Source organism: Leuciscus leuciscus, assembly GCF_965113295.1.
Source record: "Leuciscus leuciscus genome assembly, chromosome: 3".
NCBI classification, from domain to species: domain Eukaryota; kingdom Metazoa; phylum Chordata; class Actinopteri; order Cypriniformes; family Leuciscidae; genus Leuciscus; species Leuciscus leuciscus.
Window position 1 is genome coordinate 37,945,642 of NC_138727.1, and position 16,860 is coordinate 37,962,501.

The 16,860-nt window shown below is 37.8% G+C and overlaps 1 protein-coding gene across 3 annotated transcripts in view; it reads right to left on the minus strand.

The window, feature by feature from the left end:
- Positions 1–16,860, minus strand: part of evi5l (ecotropic viral integration site 5 like) — a 45,791-nt gene that overhangs the window by 25,465 nt on the left and 3,466 nt on the right. The window contains exons 1-7 of one of the 3 annotated variants that reach the window (XM_082163716.1): positions 11,818–12,000; positions 4,392–4,768; positions 2,780–2,969; positions 2,426–2,650; positions 1,850–1,924; positions 1,624–1,749; positions 797–940 (exon numbers count right to left, since the gene is read on the minus strand). In XM_082163716.1, coding sequence (XP_082019842.1) covers positions 797–940; positions 1,624–1,749; positions 1,850–1,924; positions 2,426–2,650; positions 2,780–2,969; positions 4,392–4,768; positions 11,818–11,901 — 1,221 coding nt within the window. In that variant the 5' untranslated portion in view covers positions 11,902–12,000. Of the gene's footprint in view, positions 1–796; positions 941–1,623; positions 1,750–1,849; positions 1,925–2,425; positions 2,651–2,779; positions 2,970–4,391; positions 4,769–11,817; positions 15,491–16,860 lie in introns of those variants that run through there. The other 2 variants (XM_082163714.1, XM_082163715.1) reach the window with 2 other exon arrangements.

Sequence of the window (16,860 nt, forward strand, 5' to 3'; positions counted from 1 at the left end):
AGACTCAAAAATATTTATATAAAATTTACCCATTTAAACTTGTTTTTATTATTCAGTTTGGCTAAAAGGATATGGTATTTTATAAAAAATTTAATTATATATATATATATATAGAAAATAAATATTTGTGTGTGCTGTAAAGTGGTTAGAAAAAATGAAATCGGAATCGGCTAAAATCGGTATCTGCAGGTCAAACTCAATGAAAAATCGGAAATCGGAATTGGCCTAGAAAATTGTAATCGGTGCATCTCTAGTTAGGAGTTATAAATACTATTAAATCTAAATCTAAAACAAATTTCAAGAGAAATATTTATAACATATGTAAAATGTTTGTGTATTTATATGAGTGTGTGTGTGTGTGTGTGTGTATATATATATATAGGCTATGTGTGTGTTGTGGCACAGTGATGAACTCTGAAACTTAAAAATGGCACTTTATGACAAAAAGGTTGCTGACCCCATGCCCTAGATGCATTCACTCCTTTAAAAAGCCTGAAAACATGCAAACATATGCACATGATTTTGCTGGTCTATCATTGACTTTACTCTTGCCTTATTATTGATTTTAACACTCGTACAAAACTTTGCATTTTAGATATTATACTAAAGCATTTTCTTTGCACATTTTGTCTGATTAGGACACAATGCAATCCTACAACAACCATTTTTCCCTTTGAGAAGGTCCCTAGAAGTATGTTTTTCAGATTTTTCTAACTTCCAGGAACATTGTGTTCATAAAGCACAAAGCAAAGTCAGTAACATGCATGGACACACACAAAGTGTCTTGTGTCCATACCTCATACATAAAGATGTCAAAGATACGTGTAGCTATTGGCAGGGGCAGGAAGGTGAGGAAGAGAGTGAGGAACCAAGACGAGGCGTACATAGATGTATGGAAACTCTGAGAACGGAAATGAACGTTCAGCTCTGGCAACTGCTCCTGATCACAGAGATGAAAACATGGAAGAAATACAAGAAAAAAGTCTGGTGAATGATCTTAGATAAACGTACTTCTGAGAAGAAATTGAATTGATTCTTAGTCTTGACACTGTTTATGTACTATAAATCTGTTGCCTCCTTGTGGACAAACATGGCATTACTCCAGACATCTTGGCATGCAGAATACTATATAATAAGAGATTTGAAATCACCTCATTGGAAAAATGTTAACTATAAATAAGATTTAAACCATGTTCCCCTTTTAAGCAAATCATATATTGGCCCATATATTGGTGACAATCAAGACATTCAGACATTTAAGTAAAGCTGAAAAAATTTATCACGGTTTCCACAAAAACATTAATGAACTGTTCTGAATATTGATGGGTCGCGTCAGCATATTAGAATATATCATATCGTATCATACTGAAGACTGGAGCAACTGAAAATTCTGATTTCCCATCACATGAATAAATTACATTTTAAAATATATTCAAATATAAAACACTTATTTCAAATTCCAATAATATTTCACAATATTACTGTTTTTGCTGTATTTTTTATCAAATAAATGCAGCTCAGGTGAGCATAAGTGACTTCTTTGAAAAACATATTTTTCCTATAATGCTCCCACAATATTATATGTATATATTAGCTTGAAATCTGGAAAGTATTCTTCCTTACCTGTAGCAAGTGTTCAAACTGGTAGATGCACAGACCCAGCTCAGCCATGCTGGGTTTAAACAACTCTCTAAGCCTGTACTCCTGCATTAGTCTGACAAACACACAGAAAGCCTCCTCCTCCGGCATCTACAAACACACAATGAATTTGATTTATGCAAAGTTTGGATCACAGACATTTCTTTACATTATTTTACTTCATTATTATAAGCAAAACACAGAAGCAAACCTGCATAAGAAGCAATCCTACGATGAAGGCACTGCCCTGACAATAACCAACCTCACGATCCACCAGAGAATATGCCTGTGAGAAAGAAATACACCAAAGGTAAAGCGATAGTTTAAAAAAGAAAAAGAAAAAAAAAACTATGAAAAACCCTTATGATTTTCTTTATTCCATATATCTCAAAATCTTCTATCTTAACAAAAGTGAATGTGAAGCCATACAAAATCTGTTTGTGGCGCTCTGTAATTTTTGAAGCTTAACATTCCCTGGTCACCACGGATTTATATTGAATAGAACAGCGTCAACATTCTGCTAAATTTCTTATTTTTTTATCTACAGAAGAAAGAAAGTCGTGCAGGTTTGGAATGACAGTAAATTATGACACTTCATTTTTGGGTGAACAACCCCTATAATTTTTGTTGTTGTTGTTGTTGTTGTAATTAGTGTGAAAATTACTTTTTGTTCATTTTAAAAGTTGTTTAATAAACCACCTCTTGCCCTTTTTCATTGCTCTACAACGTCTCCACTTCCATCTGATCTGCTCTCTCCTTCTTTCATCACCCTTTCTGTCTTTCTCACCTTCATAACATTAAACAGAACTTCCTGTCCCAAGCTGTCCTGGCCTTTGAAGAAGTCGTGTTCGGGATATGTGCGGGCAATATCTCTGCGTATGAGTTTTTCACAGGGCGAGGACATCTTCAGGAGTTCAGAGTACTGATTCTTCACTGGCATGTCAGTGGCATTACATAACAACTGCCAAACGATTGCTCGGAAATGATGAGGAATGCCTTTCCTTATAAGCTCCTGTGGAGAGAGGGAGGTTGAGGCAGAAAAAGAGATCAATGTACAAGTTTCAGATTCTTTATTCTTTGAAACTAACTTCTATGACGTGGGTCATTCACATTCTTAATGAAAGAAGGACCAATCAATCACCTTCAAAAGTTTGTCCTTCTTTCGTCTCCACTCATCCCACTCGTTGACGATGCGTCCCCACAGGATCCAAGTGTCTTCTTCCAGATGGGACAGGTTAGAGGACGCTGATGAGCTTGACACCAGAGAGGAGCCACTATTCCTCCGAGATCCACTCATTGAGCGCATGGATTTGGAATCTGCTTCTAGCAACCTGAATTCAGTACAATACACTGATATTAAGGTATACAAATGGTAGTGCAGCCAAGGGGTTAAAGATCTGGGATGCTACTAATGTGTTAGTCCACATTTTCTGAAGAAACTCGATCGCATTATATGATGAACAGATTGAATTTAGGCTTTTATTCACATATAAACATTGATCAGAAAACATAAACAGAAGCTCAATCAAACCTGCTTGTTGTGCGAGAACAAACCTCATTGGTTCTTGCAGAAGCTCAAACGTGCTGCATAATACGAGAATGAACCTCATTGGTTCTTGATGAAGTTCAAACGTACTGCGTAACATGAGAATGAAGCTCATTGGTTTTCGCAAGTCAAGCGAACATGCTTGCGCTTCCGTTTACCATAACTGATGAGAGCCTTGATGAATGTTTATATGTGAATAAAAGCCTAAATTCAATCTGTTAATCATAAAGAGATCGAGTCTCTTTAGAAAATTTTGGACTAAACCGATGATTCATATGGATTAGTTTTATGATATCTTTATGAACTTTTTGAAGCGTCAAAGTGGTAGTTGCGTAGCTGTCTATGGAGGGACAGAAAGCTCTCAGATTTCTTCAAAAAGATGATTTAATGACAGAATTTTTGGGTGAACAAACCCTTTAAAGTCCCTACAAATTTCTACAATGGTTGCTGCCTTCTAAAAAGTTCATTAAAGATCATTAAAGTTCCACATTCAGCAAGGTAACTGTTGCTATTGTCATTGCCAGGCAACCACCAGAACTGATTAATAGCGAAAGGTTGTTACATATCAGCTGTTACAGGAAGAGAAGCCAGACTGCTACGAGTTTCACACTACGCTACTCGCAGGTCAAATGATAAACCACACACATAGCTTTCTGTCTCAAGCACGCACAGCATTCCATTTTTAGAGGCTCTGGTACCTTCAGAGTGATGTCTTTCAAGTATGTACACACGCATGCACATAGTGTGTTGCTGTTTGACTCATTTGACATTGCAGACACTTGCTCTGTGCAATTACTTCTGTGACTCATGTCGTTTCTATACAGGTTTGGAACAAAACTTTCTTTCTTCCATTAAACTCAAAATCAGATTTAAAAGAAAATCCTGGACACTCCTTTCAAAATATTCAGTGAATGAGAAATTACAAAAAAGTACCATAGATGCATCACAAAAGTCAATAAGACTTTTCCTCAAAGCTATCACATGGCTTCCGGAGACTAATTTAGCATGTTGTATGGACTGTTTTTAAGGTGCATTTTTGTCATTTTGGCACATAGCCTGGTTCTCATTCAAAGCGCAGCGAGGATATTGACCTAAAAAATCAGCTTTTGCATTCCAAGAAAGAAAGAAAATCATGTAAGTTTGAGGGTGAGTGAATAATGATATGTCACTTTAAAAACTGTTTGCGTGTATGGTGCTCTTGTTCCACCTGTTCTGTTCCTCCAGTTTAGCCAGAAGCTCGAGCTCATCTGGACTGAGGTTCTCTGAGTCAGCAGGGGAGGCTGCCGGGGCGGAGAGCGCAGCATCATGGGAACTGGAGTCTGGACTGAGAACTGGGCTGCCAACAAAACGAGGGTCAGTTTCCAGTCCGGGAGGCGAGTTGAGGTCCTCCAGTTGAACAGAACCTGCCATCCCTCCCTCTCTCTCTGGGCTGCTGCTAGGGCTTGACATGACGGAGGAGTCCAGGACAAGAAAAGATAAGCAGTGATGTGGGGACGTGGAAGGATGCTGCAGGGGTCTTACAGGATTGGCGCTGTGGACGTAGACAGGCCTCCTTGAAGACGTGTATATCAGGCCTGGGATAATCTGTGGAAATGAGATAAGTAAGATTATATATTGTAGTGCTGCGTAATTCATTGAAAACATTATTGAGGTTTTGATTATGGCTGATGTGATTAACCAATTAAATCACTCAGTGATTATGATGAGAGGTTCTCTAGAATTGTCTACAGGGCTTCAGACTGCGACTAAATGTTCGCATTTATGAACTTTTTTCCTGCTGGTGGGACTATATTTTGTTAGAGGTCAAACTGGTTCCACAACCAATAAGCACCGCCATTTCTGTTGCATATCAGCATTAGGCATTAAAGGACAAACGTGCCAAAAGTAACGAAACAGTGCTACTTGTTTGTACCGCACCACATAGACCATTTATCAGCTTGGCCCAAAAGACATCGTAGTGCTCACGGACCGATCTCGTTCATGCGACCATCCACTGAGGAGCGTTCGAAATACAAACTAGTACAAAATTGATGCAAACTAGGGATGTACTCGAGTACTCTGAAGTGACAGCAATGATCGATCATGAAAATGATTATCGCCGTGAGTTTCAAAAATATATTTATTTTTCGTTCTGCTTGGTTATTGCGGCCCTGGAACAGACCATCTACGGGACAAAGTGTACGCGCGCTGTGCACCCGCCTATAGGGGCATATTACTAACGCGCTCTTTAAATAACAAAACGCAATCTATTTGAGTTGCCTCAAAATAGCAACACGCCAACAATGCGCCTGAACACATCTCGTTTTCAGACCAGCACGCCCATGGGCGCACAAATGCATTAGCTATTTAAACAACGTGGCGCAGGACGTAAAAATTATAACTGCGTCAGGCTGAAACTAGCAAAAAACACTTGCCTGGCGCTACATTGCGCCGGTTGTATGATAGGGTCCTTTATATTTGAAAGCCGATAACCGATATATTGGCAGATAAATCTAAATCAAATTTGTGTAATTTTTGAGAGCCTGATTACAAAAACAAAAGTCTCTCCATTTCCCAAGCACACAATTATAATGATGTTCTCATAATTCTATGTAGCCTATATGACAGACACATGTTGCACTTAACTGTATTTTCCTTTTTAAAGTTCAAGCAATTCAAAAACATCATGGTGAACAGAGCGCATCTGTAGTGTTTCAGCTGAAGGAAATAATCCATTATTTATCTGCTTTAATATATCTGCCAAATTGTCCTATCTGGCTGATAAGATAGCGATATGGTGGCTGATATATTGTGCATCCCTAGCTAGCACGTGATTTTTTGCAGATACAAGTTGTAAGGTTACATATATTTTGTGTATGCAGGACATCTGATTAATCTCATTTAGGATGTTTTATAGAACTGGCTTCAGTTTACTGGTGTTCATTCACTCTTTAGCTTCACCACATGCAGCTTTTCCTTTTAGATCGTTGGTTCTCACAAATACACAATACTAATGTGAACTGCTAATGATTCATATGGAAAGTGCTCCTGATGAATTGAACGAACATCATATACCTGCATGCAAATTCTTCCAAGCAAACACACAACGTACCAGTTACGTAATTTATTGGTACTTTTTGGTAATTTCATGACTTACTAACTGACAACGTAACTACAATGTTGCATGATCGTAATTTGTTTTGCTCTTTATAAATAGTGAAGAAGTGTTATACAGTGTGTGCCTCCGCATTATGTCTGACTGGACAATAAAGTTCGTTTTTCTGAGGTGAGACTTTATATTTCGTATCAAGTTCTCAAAATAATGTTAGAATAATGAGACTGACATATAGCCATCTGAATAGATGTCAACATCTCATCTGACAGCAGATACTGAATCAAGACAACACGCACTCTATACTTAAACTGCGTCCGACAGAATACTAAACAGCTTTCACGCATGTCTCGGCCAACAAATGCAACCTCCCGAGAATGTGGCCTACTCTCAATGAAAAATTGACAAAAATGCCCATCCCTAATGCAAACCACAAATGTTTAGGAGACTTAATCTAGTTTAAAGCCAGAGGAAACTGTGCTGATATTCTCAACAGCAATGATGCGGAAAACAGGAGAAACATTGTTCCACAACGATCCAGTCAGGAGTATTTTCAATCCACAAATAGGCCTAACCAATGTTTACTGTAGTAAAACGGTAACCACAGTATAATTGTGGCAGATCTTCATGGGATGGGATATTCATATAATTGTATTAAATTATGAATGTACTCATGTATTAAAAGGTGAAATAATTGTAGCTATTAAGCTATAGCAGTTTTTGAGCATTGGTATTCATATTAATTATGTTTACAGGCGACTGTTTTTCATAACAAATACCACAGAAACCATTTAGTTATTTTTACCATGGTAGTGACGTGCCATGCATGGTTTAACCTGTGGTTATCATGATCTACATACTGTATGTATGATACTATGGAAGACAAATGGCTAAGTTTAATCAGAGTAGAGCCTTAACTCAGTCAGAATATTTAACTTCTACACTATAAAAATTAGGTTGCCATTTTTACGTTTTTCTGTATTTGTTAGTGAAAATAAATTTCTGCATACTGCTACTGTTAACTCTAGCTGATGTCAAATGTGCATTTCCCAGAGACAAAACATGAAATATTATTAATATTTTAATAATCTGTAGAACTTAGTGGCTCTGGTGCCACGGCTCTCAAAAAACTAGTCAAGTTGTTATATGAAACTGTGATTTCTGTCAGGTGGTAGGGACTGTAGTGTATGTGTACAGTGTAAATGTTTTGTACAGCATTACAACAATAAGCTATCTGTGCGTCCTATAACAAACCACACACAAACAGAGCAGCTAAGCCACAGCCAAAACTTTGTAAGAAAGAGAGAGAAAGAGAGAGAGAGAGAGAGAGAGAGAGAGAGAGAGAGAGAGAGAGAGAGAGAGAGAGAGAGAGAGAGAGAGAGAGAGAGAGAGAGTAATGTTGCATTACAGAATGTATGTGGTTTGTAAAAAAATAGGAATGGATGGATGATACAGACATGAAATACATTCCTGTGTTTATAAATACATTACCAAAGACAGATAAATGCAGTGTGTTCTCTCATGGGAACAATGACATTTTGAACATTGTTAGCCTGTTTTGGGCTAGGAACAGAAACGAGCCCTATTCCTGTAGCCTCACATAGTCAGACATCTGACTAAACAGTAACAGGTTTGGTCTACACTGCATCTTATTCTGGACAAGAACCGCCCACTAGACAGGAAGACAGCTTATTTTGTTTGTATGTGCCGTTTAGAGGTGGAGTTATCTGAAAAAGATCATACCAGAATATTAGGGATGCACGATATATTGGCCACCATATCGGTATCGGCGATATATGATCATTTTTAATGTTATCGTAATCGGCCCGATAAGAACATTTGGCCTATATATTACAGTCAATATAATGAATTCCTTCAGCTGAGACACTTCAGATGTGCACTGTTCTCCTTGATGTTTTTGAATTGCTTGAAATATGGTTGGATACAGTTAAGTGCAACAAAAGTCTGTCATATAGACTACATAAAATTATAATGAGAACATCATTTTAATTGTGTGATTTGGACATGGCTTTAATGGTGAGACTTTTGTTTTTGTAATCAGGCTTTCAAAAATTATATAAAAATTTGGATTTAAATTTATCGGCCAATATATCAGTTATCAGCTTTCAAATATAAAGAATTATCGGTTATCGGTCAAAATGTTCATATTGGTGCATCCCTACAGAATATAGTGTGAAAGTCTCCATGGAATGGCTATACAGAAACCACTGGAAAAAAAGCAGAAATGTGTATATACTTTATAAATACTGATTATTTCACAGACATGGACATTATCGTGGATTATCTAATTAATTATCTACTACTTCGAGCCTTAAAGAGGTGGTATAATACCCCTTTTTACAATATGTAAAATAAGTCTCTGTTGTCCCCAGAGTGTGAATGTGAAGTTTTAGCTCAAAATACAGCATGTTAAAATTGTCCCTTTTTGAGGGTCAGTAAAAATGCGTCATCTAGCACGTGTCCCTTTAAATGCGAATGAGCTGCTTCTCCCGCCACAGAGGGCGGAGCTTCAAGAGCTCGTGTTTGTGTGTGTGTGTGTGTGTGTGTGTGTGTGTGTTAGCAGCTCCGATTGCATCATGCAGACAAGCACTAAAATGTCAGAAACTGTTCTGCCTATTATGTTCAAACTGGAGTCGGACAATGATGGAGAGACTCAAGAAGAAGTGACAACATGTAGAATGCAACAGGACGTTTCTGAATGGTTAGTTGATGAATTTATGTTGCTGATGCAGAGTTAACTATCTTCTAGTCATTGATTAGCATATTCTGTCATGATAATCTACAAAATCGCTTGTGTGGCATACAGAGTGACATGCTATTGTATTTGTGTTACGTACTGTATTGCAATAAATGTGAAAAGACGAATGCGACAGCTTGAGCAGACAAATGTGCTGTACTACAACAACTCTTCCTCTTCTCAACATGGACTGCGTGTTCCAGGGGGGTGGGGTTTATGTACATTTTAGGGTTAGTTATGTCACTAACCCAGGAGGAATGTCATGTAGTCCCTGCCAGCCGTTTGTTGTAGCCTAGTCCTTAAAAAACGATTTCTTTAAAAGCAAATATCTTCATTTGCTTTGAACTTTGAGCATTATAACTTTGCAGATGTTGTTTATGCTCAAACAGCAACATTACACACTAACTAAAGTTAGAAAAGTTAAATCATAATCAACCACCCCTTTAAAGGCGTCATCGGATGCCCATTTTCCACAAATTGGTATGATTCTTTAGGGTCTTCATGTAAAGTTTGTAACATAATTTGGTTAAAATTTCTCAATGGTTGTGTCAAACAACACCCTTTTTACCTCCTAAAAAACAGCTCTGTTCACAGAGACCCATTTCGGTGCACGTCTCTTTAAATGATAATGAGCAACTGCTCACCCCACCCCTCTCTTCCGTGAGGTGTCGACACAAGACATGTAAAGTGCTGCCTTGGCAACCTGTCTTGGTGGACAGTATACAAATGGTCAGTATACAGTGGTCGTGGGCAGAGCATGAGCAATATGACATCATATTGCTCAGAAAATCCAAACGGCTTTATTATTGAGAGTGTTTAGGCTTTTTGAGGATTAAAAGTGAATGGATTTTTTTCATTGTATAATGGTTGTCTACACACTGCAAAGACACATTTATATGCAAACACCATATAAAAGTGAATTTTGCATCCGATGACCCCTTAAAAAAAATATTATAATAATAATTCAGAATACACTTCCTTTCAAGTTTGGGGCCGGTAAGATTTTTTCTCATCAAGTCTCATCAAGGCTGCATTTCTTTGATAAAAAAACAGAAAAAAAACCCAGTAATATTGTGAAATGCTATTACAATTTAAAACAAGTGTTTTCTATTTGAATATATTTTAAAATGTAATGTGTTTCTCAGATATCAAAGCAACATTTTCAGCATCATTATTGTTACATGCGTATATTGTTACAGTGTTACATGCTCCTTTTGAGCTCCTTTTTAAGCTTCCAACCATTTGAATATACAGTGATTGTTTTATTCTCAACAGTGCCCATATAAAACCAATACCTTGTAAACACAACTTTGTTTCTAGACTGATAAAAAAAACACCCTGTCCTTGAAGTCAGCCGACCAGCATGCCAGACTGAAAAAGTACTTTCCCGTTTTGAGTATAATACGCATCAGACAGTCGTTAAACGACTGTCAAGGCAGTCTGTGGGCTGACATTACTATTCCAATAGTTTGATACCTAGAAAACCAACATCCTGATTAAAAAAAATGCCTTGAATGCACTGTAAATCACTTTGGATAAAAGTGCCTGCCAAAAGAATTTTTTTTTGTCACCTAATGGGAAATTTGGTCTTATATGTGAGTGATTTACTAGCATTATAGAGTTGCAGTTGCATAAATGTAAAATGTAAATGCTCAAATGCACATGCCATTGGCATTTTCTTCTAACATACGCAAACATAAAACAGCTCATTCTACCATAATGAAGAATGAGATAGAAAACAGAAAGATAACCCACAGCTACAAATAAAGTCCAAGATGAAACCTTTTTAAACAAACTAAACACACGCACTGTGGACAATGGCAGTATTCACATCAGAGGAGCAACCCAATCAAAAGAACCATTAACAAGCGCATGAATCCAATCCCCCCCCCCCGACCAAGAAAACACACACTCATCTCCGGCCAGTCGACGCAGTGCAGTCACAACCAAACACAACAGCAATGTCCTGAACCTAGCAGTAATATCTGTGTAAGGCAGCAGGAATGCAGAGGCAGTCAAAAAATATGATTTGAAAATTAGATACGATTAAGATAATAAGATAAATAAATCAAGATTGGAAGAGTTTATTGCCATCATAATCACCGTGATTTTTTTGTATTCAGCATCTGCTCCTCATTCTATTTTAAAGCTAAAGTGTGTCATTTTTCGGATGATAAAATAACAAATGTTGACAAATGTATTGTTGCATTTCCTTTTTTGAAACTGTACCCTTCACCTTTAAATTTCAGCAGCTGGCCCCTAAAGAGAAAAATGCAACATCTAGCACAACCACGCTGCAGATCGACAGCAAGCCACAACAACATCTTTCATATTCAAAGTCAATGCTATGAGGACCTCAGCAGATTTCAGGATGAACACGACAATCTTTCTCAGATTAAAGAAAGCTGTCAAAACAGCATTAAAATATGACTGATTCATTATCACTGAAACATTTTAGATTGTCTCCAGTTCAGCCTTTGACCTTTCAAAATGTATTTGAACCGTACAAATTTACACTGAGAAAGTTAAAAAAAGAATGGCCACAGGAAACAATGAGAGAGATGCAAAGGCCTTGTCGCCTTGGTAATGGCATAGAAAAACTAAATCTCTGTGTGTGTGTGTGTGTATCTTAGTCACTGAATACAATAACACCACTGTGTGTTTGCTGCATCTGTCCTTTTCTCCTGATGAGCAGCGTAAGTGTGGTTATTGTAGCTCTTAGCACAGTGTCAATCACACACACACCCCTCCCCCAAACACACGATTAAACCCAAACCTCCAAACCTCAATCTCTTTGCCGGTACAATCACCTACATTCTTCATCGACACCCTGTCTATGACACAGAGTCTAAAACTTATTTTTGCCATTCCAGTGGCTGCTGTCCTGAAAAAAAAAAAAAATCATATTTACATTATTTTATATAGCTACCATTCAAAGCTTTGCGGTCCGTAAGAATTTGGGGGATTTAAAAAAAACTTTATATCAGCAAGGTTGGATTAAATTTATTAAAAGTGGCTGTAAGGATTCTATTTCAATTACATTTCAAATAAATGCTGAATATAGTGAGATTTCTATTCATCAAAGAATCTTGAAAAAATATATTGCAGTTTTGACAAAAATATTAAGCAGCACACACCTGTTTTAAACATTGACAATAATAATAAATGTTTCTTGCGGATAAATCTTAAATTAAACGACAACTTTTTTTTAATCATTGCCGAAGCAGAAATACATGATTTGTCACATATTATTAACTTACCATTGAAACATGTCTGATAATGAGATAGTTGAGCAGATTTCATCAGGTCATCTCAACATGGCAGCCAACATGAATAATAATAGGCCATGTAATCTCACATGTGAGTGCACAGCATTTTAAACATGCTTGTCAAAAGTGCTACATTTCTAAAAGTATAAAACTCTTTATAAAGTGAAATATTCTGTGATCTTTATGAAGTTAAGAGGATCACAAAAGTAACACAGGCACACACACATGCACGCACACGCACGCACACACACACACAGCTTTAAAGAAAGACATGGCAGAACAAAATATGTCATGCCTTATAGGCGTGGTGGACTGTATGACTCAAACATCCCACAATAGCTTTAGCTTCATCATTGAGCTCCTCTGCCCTGTGTGACATTCCACGATCATTGAGCTCATAAAGACGCACAAGAACACACCCTCTCCACCATTAACTGCCCTTCACAAAGACATCTAATGAGTCACTCACAGACTACATGACATGACTGAAGGGCTGATACAGTCTTTTAGGGTGGACAATCAAGTATAATAAATATGGTATTCCATATGATCAGTTAATCTAGGCATAAAATGTTTGATCATTGCAATTATCAGAGGAAGAATTGCATTACATGTAGGATCCCTTGTTGCACAAATCTTTCAACTGGTCTACGCAACCAAGGAGGGACGATACTGCATAAACACAATGGCTTACCAGGTAAGCTCATGAGGGATAACTTGCCTCATCAGTTCTCAAAATGAGAAAACATATGCAGCTGAACTTTAATGCCAAGTAGAGATTAGTCTCAGCCTCAGACGTCACGCCCACGGACCGCTGGATGAACGTCTGATGCATATGGCACACTTGACTGGAAACACTTGAGAGTTTCAAAGTCGTGATCTGATTGGTTGAACTCTACAGGATGTCCGGGAGACTTGTGTTGCATTGTTTAATGGTCTGCCTGGACACAAATATGCAGTGTCGCCAAATCCCCTCATGGAAGAAGAACGCCGTCGTGTTTACAACTGTGACAATGAGTGCTTATCAGGATCAACTAAACGCTGGATTTTCAAATGTATGAGAAGTATGTAAATATCGCGGCGATGAGTTTTACATACCGGCCTATTATTGTAGGGACATTGACGTTACATTTCCACGCCCCTAAATATGATGCGGAACAAAATGAACTGTAATTGGTTATTTTACATGTCAGTCAGAAGGCTTTTAGGCGGTCCTTGGCCAATGAAAGCTGCGATGGAGTCCAGACCTTTTGCCGTCAATCTGAAAATCTGGCTACGTGAGACTAAGTAGAGATCATAAAGAATATTCTTATTCAGGGACCCTGATAAAGTATAATTTCCAAGAACAGGCCAGGTGTACAATATCCCTAAGTTCATTTGCAATTTATTATCATAAAAAAAGCAGAAAGCACAAGCTTATGTTCAGGTTATGTTGAGACACTAAATATAATGTTAGAAGAGGAGAAAACTGAGGAAATGTATTCTTATAAAGTATGGTTTTAAGATCATTTTGGTCAGAACTGGCCGCTTGTTTTGCGGGATCTGGCAATACTGTCTCAGGGTTCAAACAAAAATATATTCATTTGTGTTTCGAAGATTAACCAAGTCTTATAAGTTTGGAACATCATAATCCCTTTGGATGTACTACAAAAAAATGCTTTAACTTCTAAATAGGGATGATCCGATCAGGAATTTTGCGGCCGATACCAACTACCGATTGCTTGTCATCGTCCGGTACCAATCCCAATCATCCCAATAAGCTTAATATAAGTGACATGTAAGCTCTCTGTTGATGGTCACTGTTAACCCCTTAAACCCTGAAGGCATTTTTTTATGATTTCATGCGATTTCAAGTGGCATACTGAAAAGTAATTGCTTATAACAAAAAAAAAAAAGGTATCATCAAGTACTTGGTCTCATTTGATTTTGATCACGTTTGGAGGTGTTACAACTGCTGAGAAAACCCCAGAAAAAATATGCAATTTATTGATTTATTTCGTATTATTCATATTCGTGCTTGACACGATGATTATTAGATAGTAAACAGTATATGACAGGTCATAAAATCATGTTTGGGCTTGTTGACAATCATGTCAACAACTGCATCTGTCAATCATGTCAACTGCCTGTTCACAATCATGTCAACTGCAAAATTGTGTGTTGATGTCTTAAAGAAATCAAAAGTTATGGCATTTGGAACCATGGTAGCCTTTTTAACAAAAGCCCAAAACCTCTTCAAACAAGTGATCTGCTTTTCCATGGCCTTTTTGCATGGTACGGTTCGGTGCGGCTCCATACGCCTCACTTTTTGGTGCTTTTCCACTGCATGGTACAGCTCGCTTAAATAGTACCACCTCGGTTGAGGTTCCAAGTGTGCCGTACCGATACTAAAATGTGACGTGTAAACACTGCAGATCACCGATTGGTCAGAGAGAATTGTCACTACCAGCTTCATAGGATTTGCGAAACAAGACACCAAACCCACTAGCAGAAACAGCCACCACAGTATAATTTGTTCCTATTACTTTTTTAACGACTTGCTTTAAACGACAGGCGCAACTTGAAAAAAGAAATGGCTGAATCGTGGTCATTAGACGAGGTGCAGACGTTCCTCTCGTTGGTAGCTGAGGAGCGGATGATGTCACGGCAGTAGGCGGCACAACTATAACGATCAATCTATAATACCACCCACTTTGAAGCGGTACTAACTGCAGTGGAAAATCAAACCAAGCCAATTAAAGCGAGCCGAGCTGTGGTAGTACCCCAGAGTGCAGTCTGGAGTGGACGATAGGGCGGGGCGACACATGTCCCAATTTAATTGGTTTATTTTACCGCAATCTTATTGGCCTAAACGATTCAAGCCTGAGCATGCACTTTCCTTTATGTACTATTTTGTGAATGATTTGGCCGTATTAAAGAACTATTAAATGCTAACTCTAATCGTATCTTATTATTGGTTTATCATGGTAATTTTAGTTAAGATCCATTGGCTAATGTTTTATTGTACTTAAGACACAGAATAGATGAAACTTAAGAAACAAACACTTGGTGACAGCACCTCAGTGTAGTTCAGGCTAATAGAGCTGTTTTACATTAGCGCGTCACTCACTTGGCTTTTTCATATTTCGAAGACATATGAATTTCGAAGACATATGACATATTTTCGAAGACATCGGACAAACTCGAATGCAAGCAGCTGATTTTAAATTTTAAAGCACGACCGTTTTTTTTGTTTTGTTTTGAAACAATAAAGCATAAATATATACATTTATAATTACATAGAATACAAGTAATACGATCCTGGTTGATGAGTGATGATCTTCCAGCGTTGTTTCAACAGTGCAATCCCATTCTAGGACACACGGTAAATCTAGACCTGTCGATCTGTGAGATCGATCCAATGCAAGCGCACTTCAGCTTTAAAACGGTGTCTGATTGCTCTCTACACATCGTTCCATTGTTCCATCATTCCCGAGATCCAGTTTCAATTAGTTGAACTTTAAAATGACATTGGAAAACACTGCGCCATGATCGTGACGCAACCGGTTCCCGGAAGTCCTATAGCTTCAGCCAAGCAGCATGTCATGTCACTCCGTGAGGATTTTCTCATGATAGACGCGTCATGTTATACTGTTTGTGGGCTCGTTTGAATCGAGATAACCTGCTCTAAATAAAGATGGCCGATTTACTCCGGCTTACTAATGTTTTGTGAAGTTACAAAGCAGAACGGGGCACAAAAGCCTCATCTGCATAATGTTTACATGTGCATCGGCGGCAGCTTTTTATGGTTTTACGTCATCAAATTACGATCAGTTCGTGAGATCGGCCAAATTTAGTCACTACCGATCGAGTCATAGAATGTGATTATCAGCCGATCAATCGGAGCATCCCTACTTCTAAACTTAAAACTTCCTCCCCAGTCACCAAGTTCCTTTACAGCACTTCATAATTCACATGACAACTGCCTTATTAGCTAAATTGCAAACAATGTAGTAATATGGCTTTTGGCGGACAATAAATGGCTATGATGGGGCAATTACTTTAAAATTGTGTTACAATTGTGTTGCAAGTGTTACCAACACTAAGTTAAAGGATTAGTTCACCCAAAAATGAAAATTCAGTCATCATTTACTCACCTTCATCCTACAAGTGAAATGTATAGAAGAATATTTTATGGAAGGTTCAAGGGGTTTTGTGTGTGTGTTTGTGGAATTGGAAGCAAGCAGAATACGGCTGTTTTTAGCACATATAGTGCCATCACGCGTCGACGGTTAAAAACGAATCTCAGAATCGATTCAGAATTGTTGAAGAGAGAATCGCGATGCATCAAGAATTGTTTTTTTTTATTCCACCCCAAATTTTAAATAATCGTGGTTACCTGTGACTATGATATTTGCCATAATCAATCAGCCCTACAGGGGCGAAAGTGGTTTTGATAAATAATGTTTTTCAATTAAATCAGGCAAAATAAAATCTACCATAACAATGACAACAACCACAGGTCATAACAACAACAAAAACTTTTATTTTCTATGACACAGAAAATAAAATGAGGTTA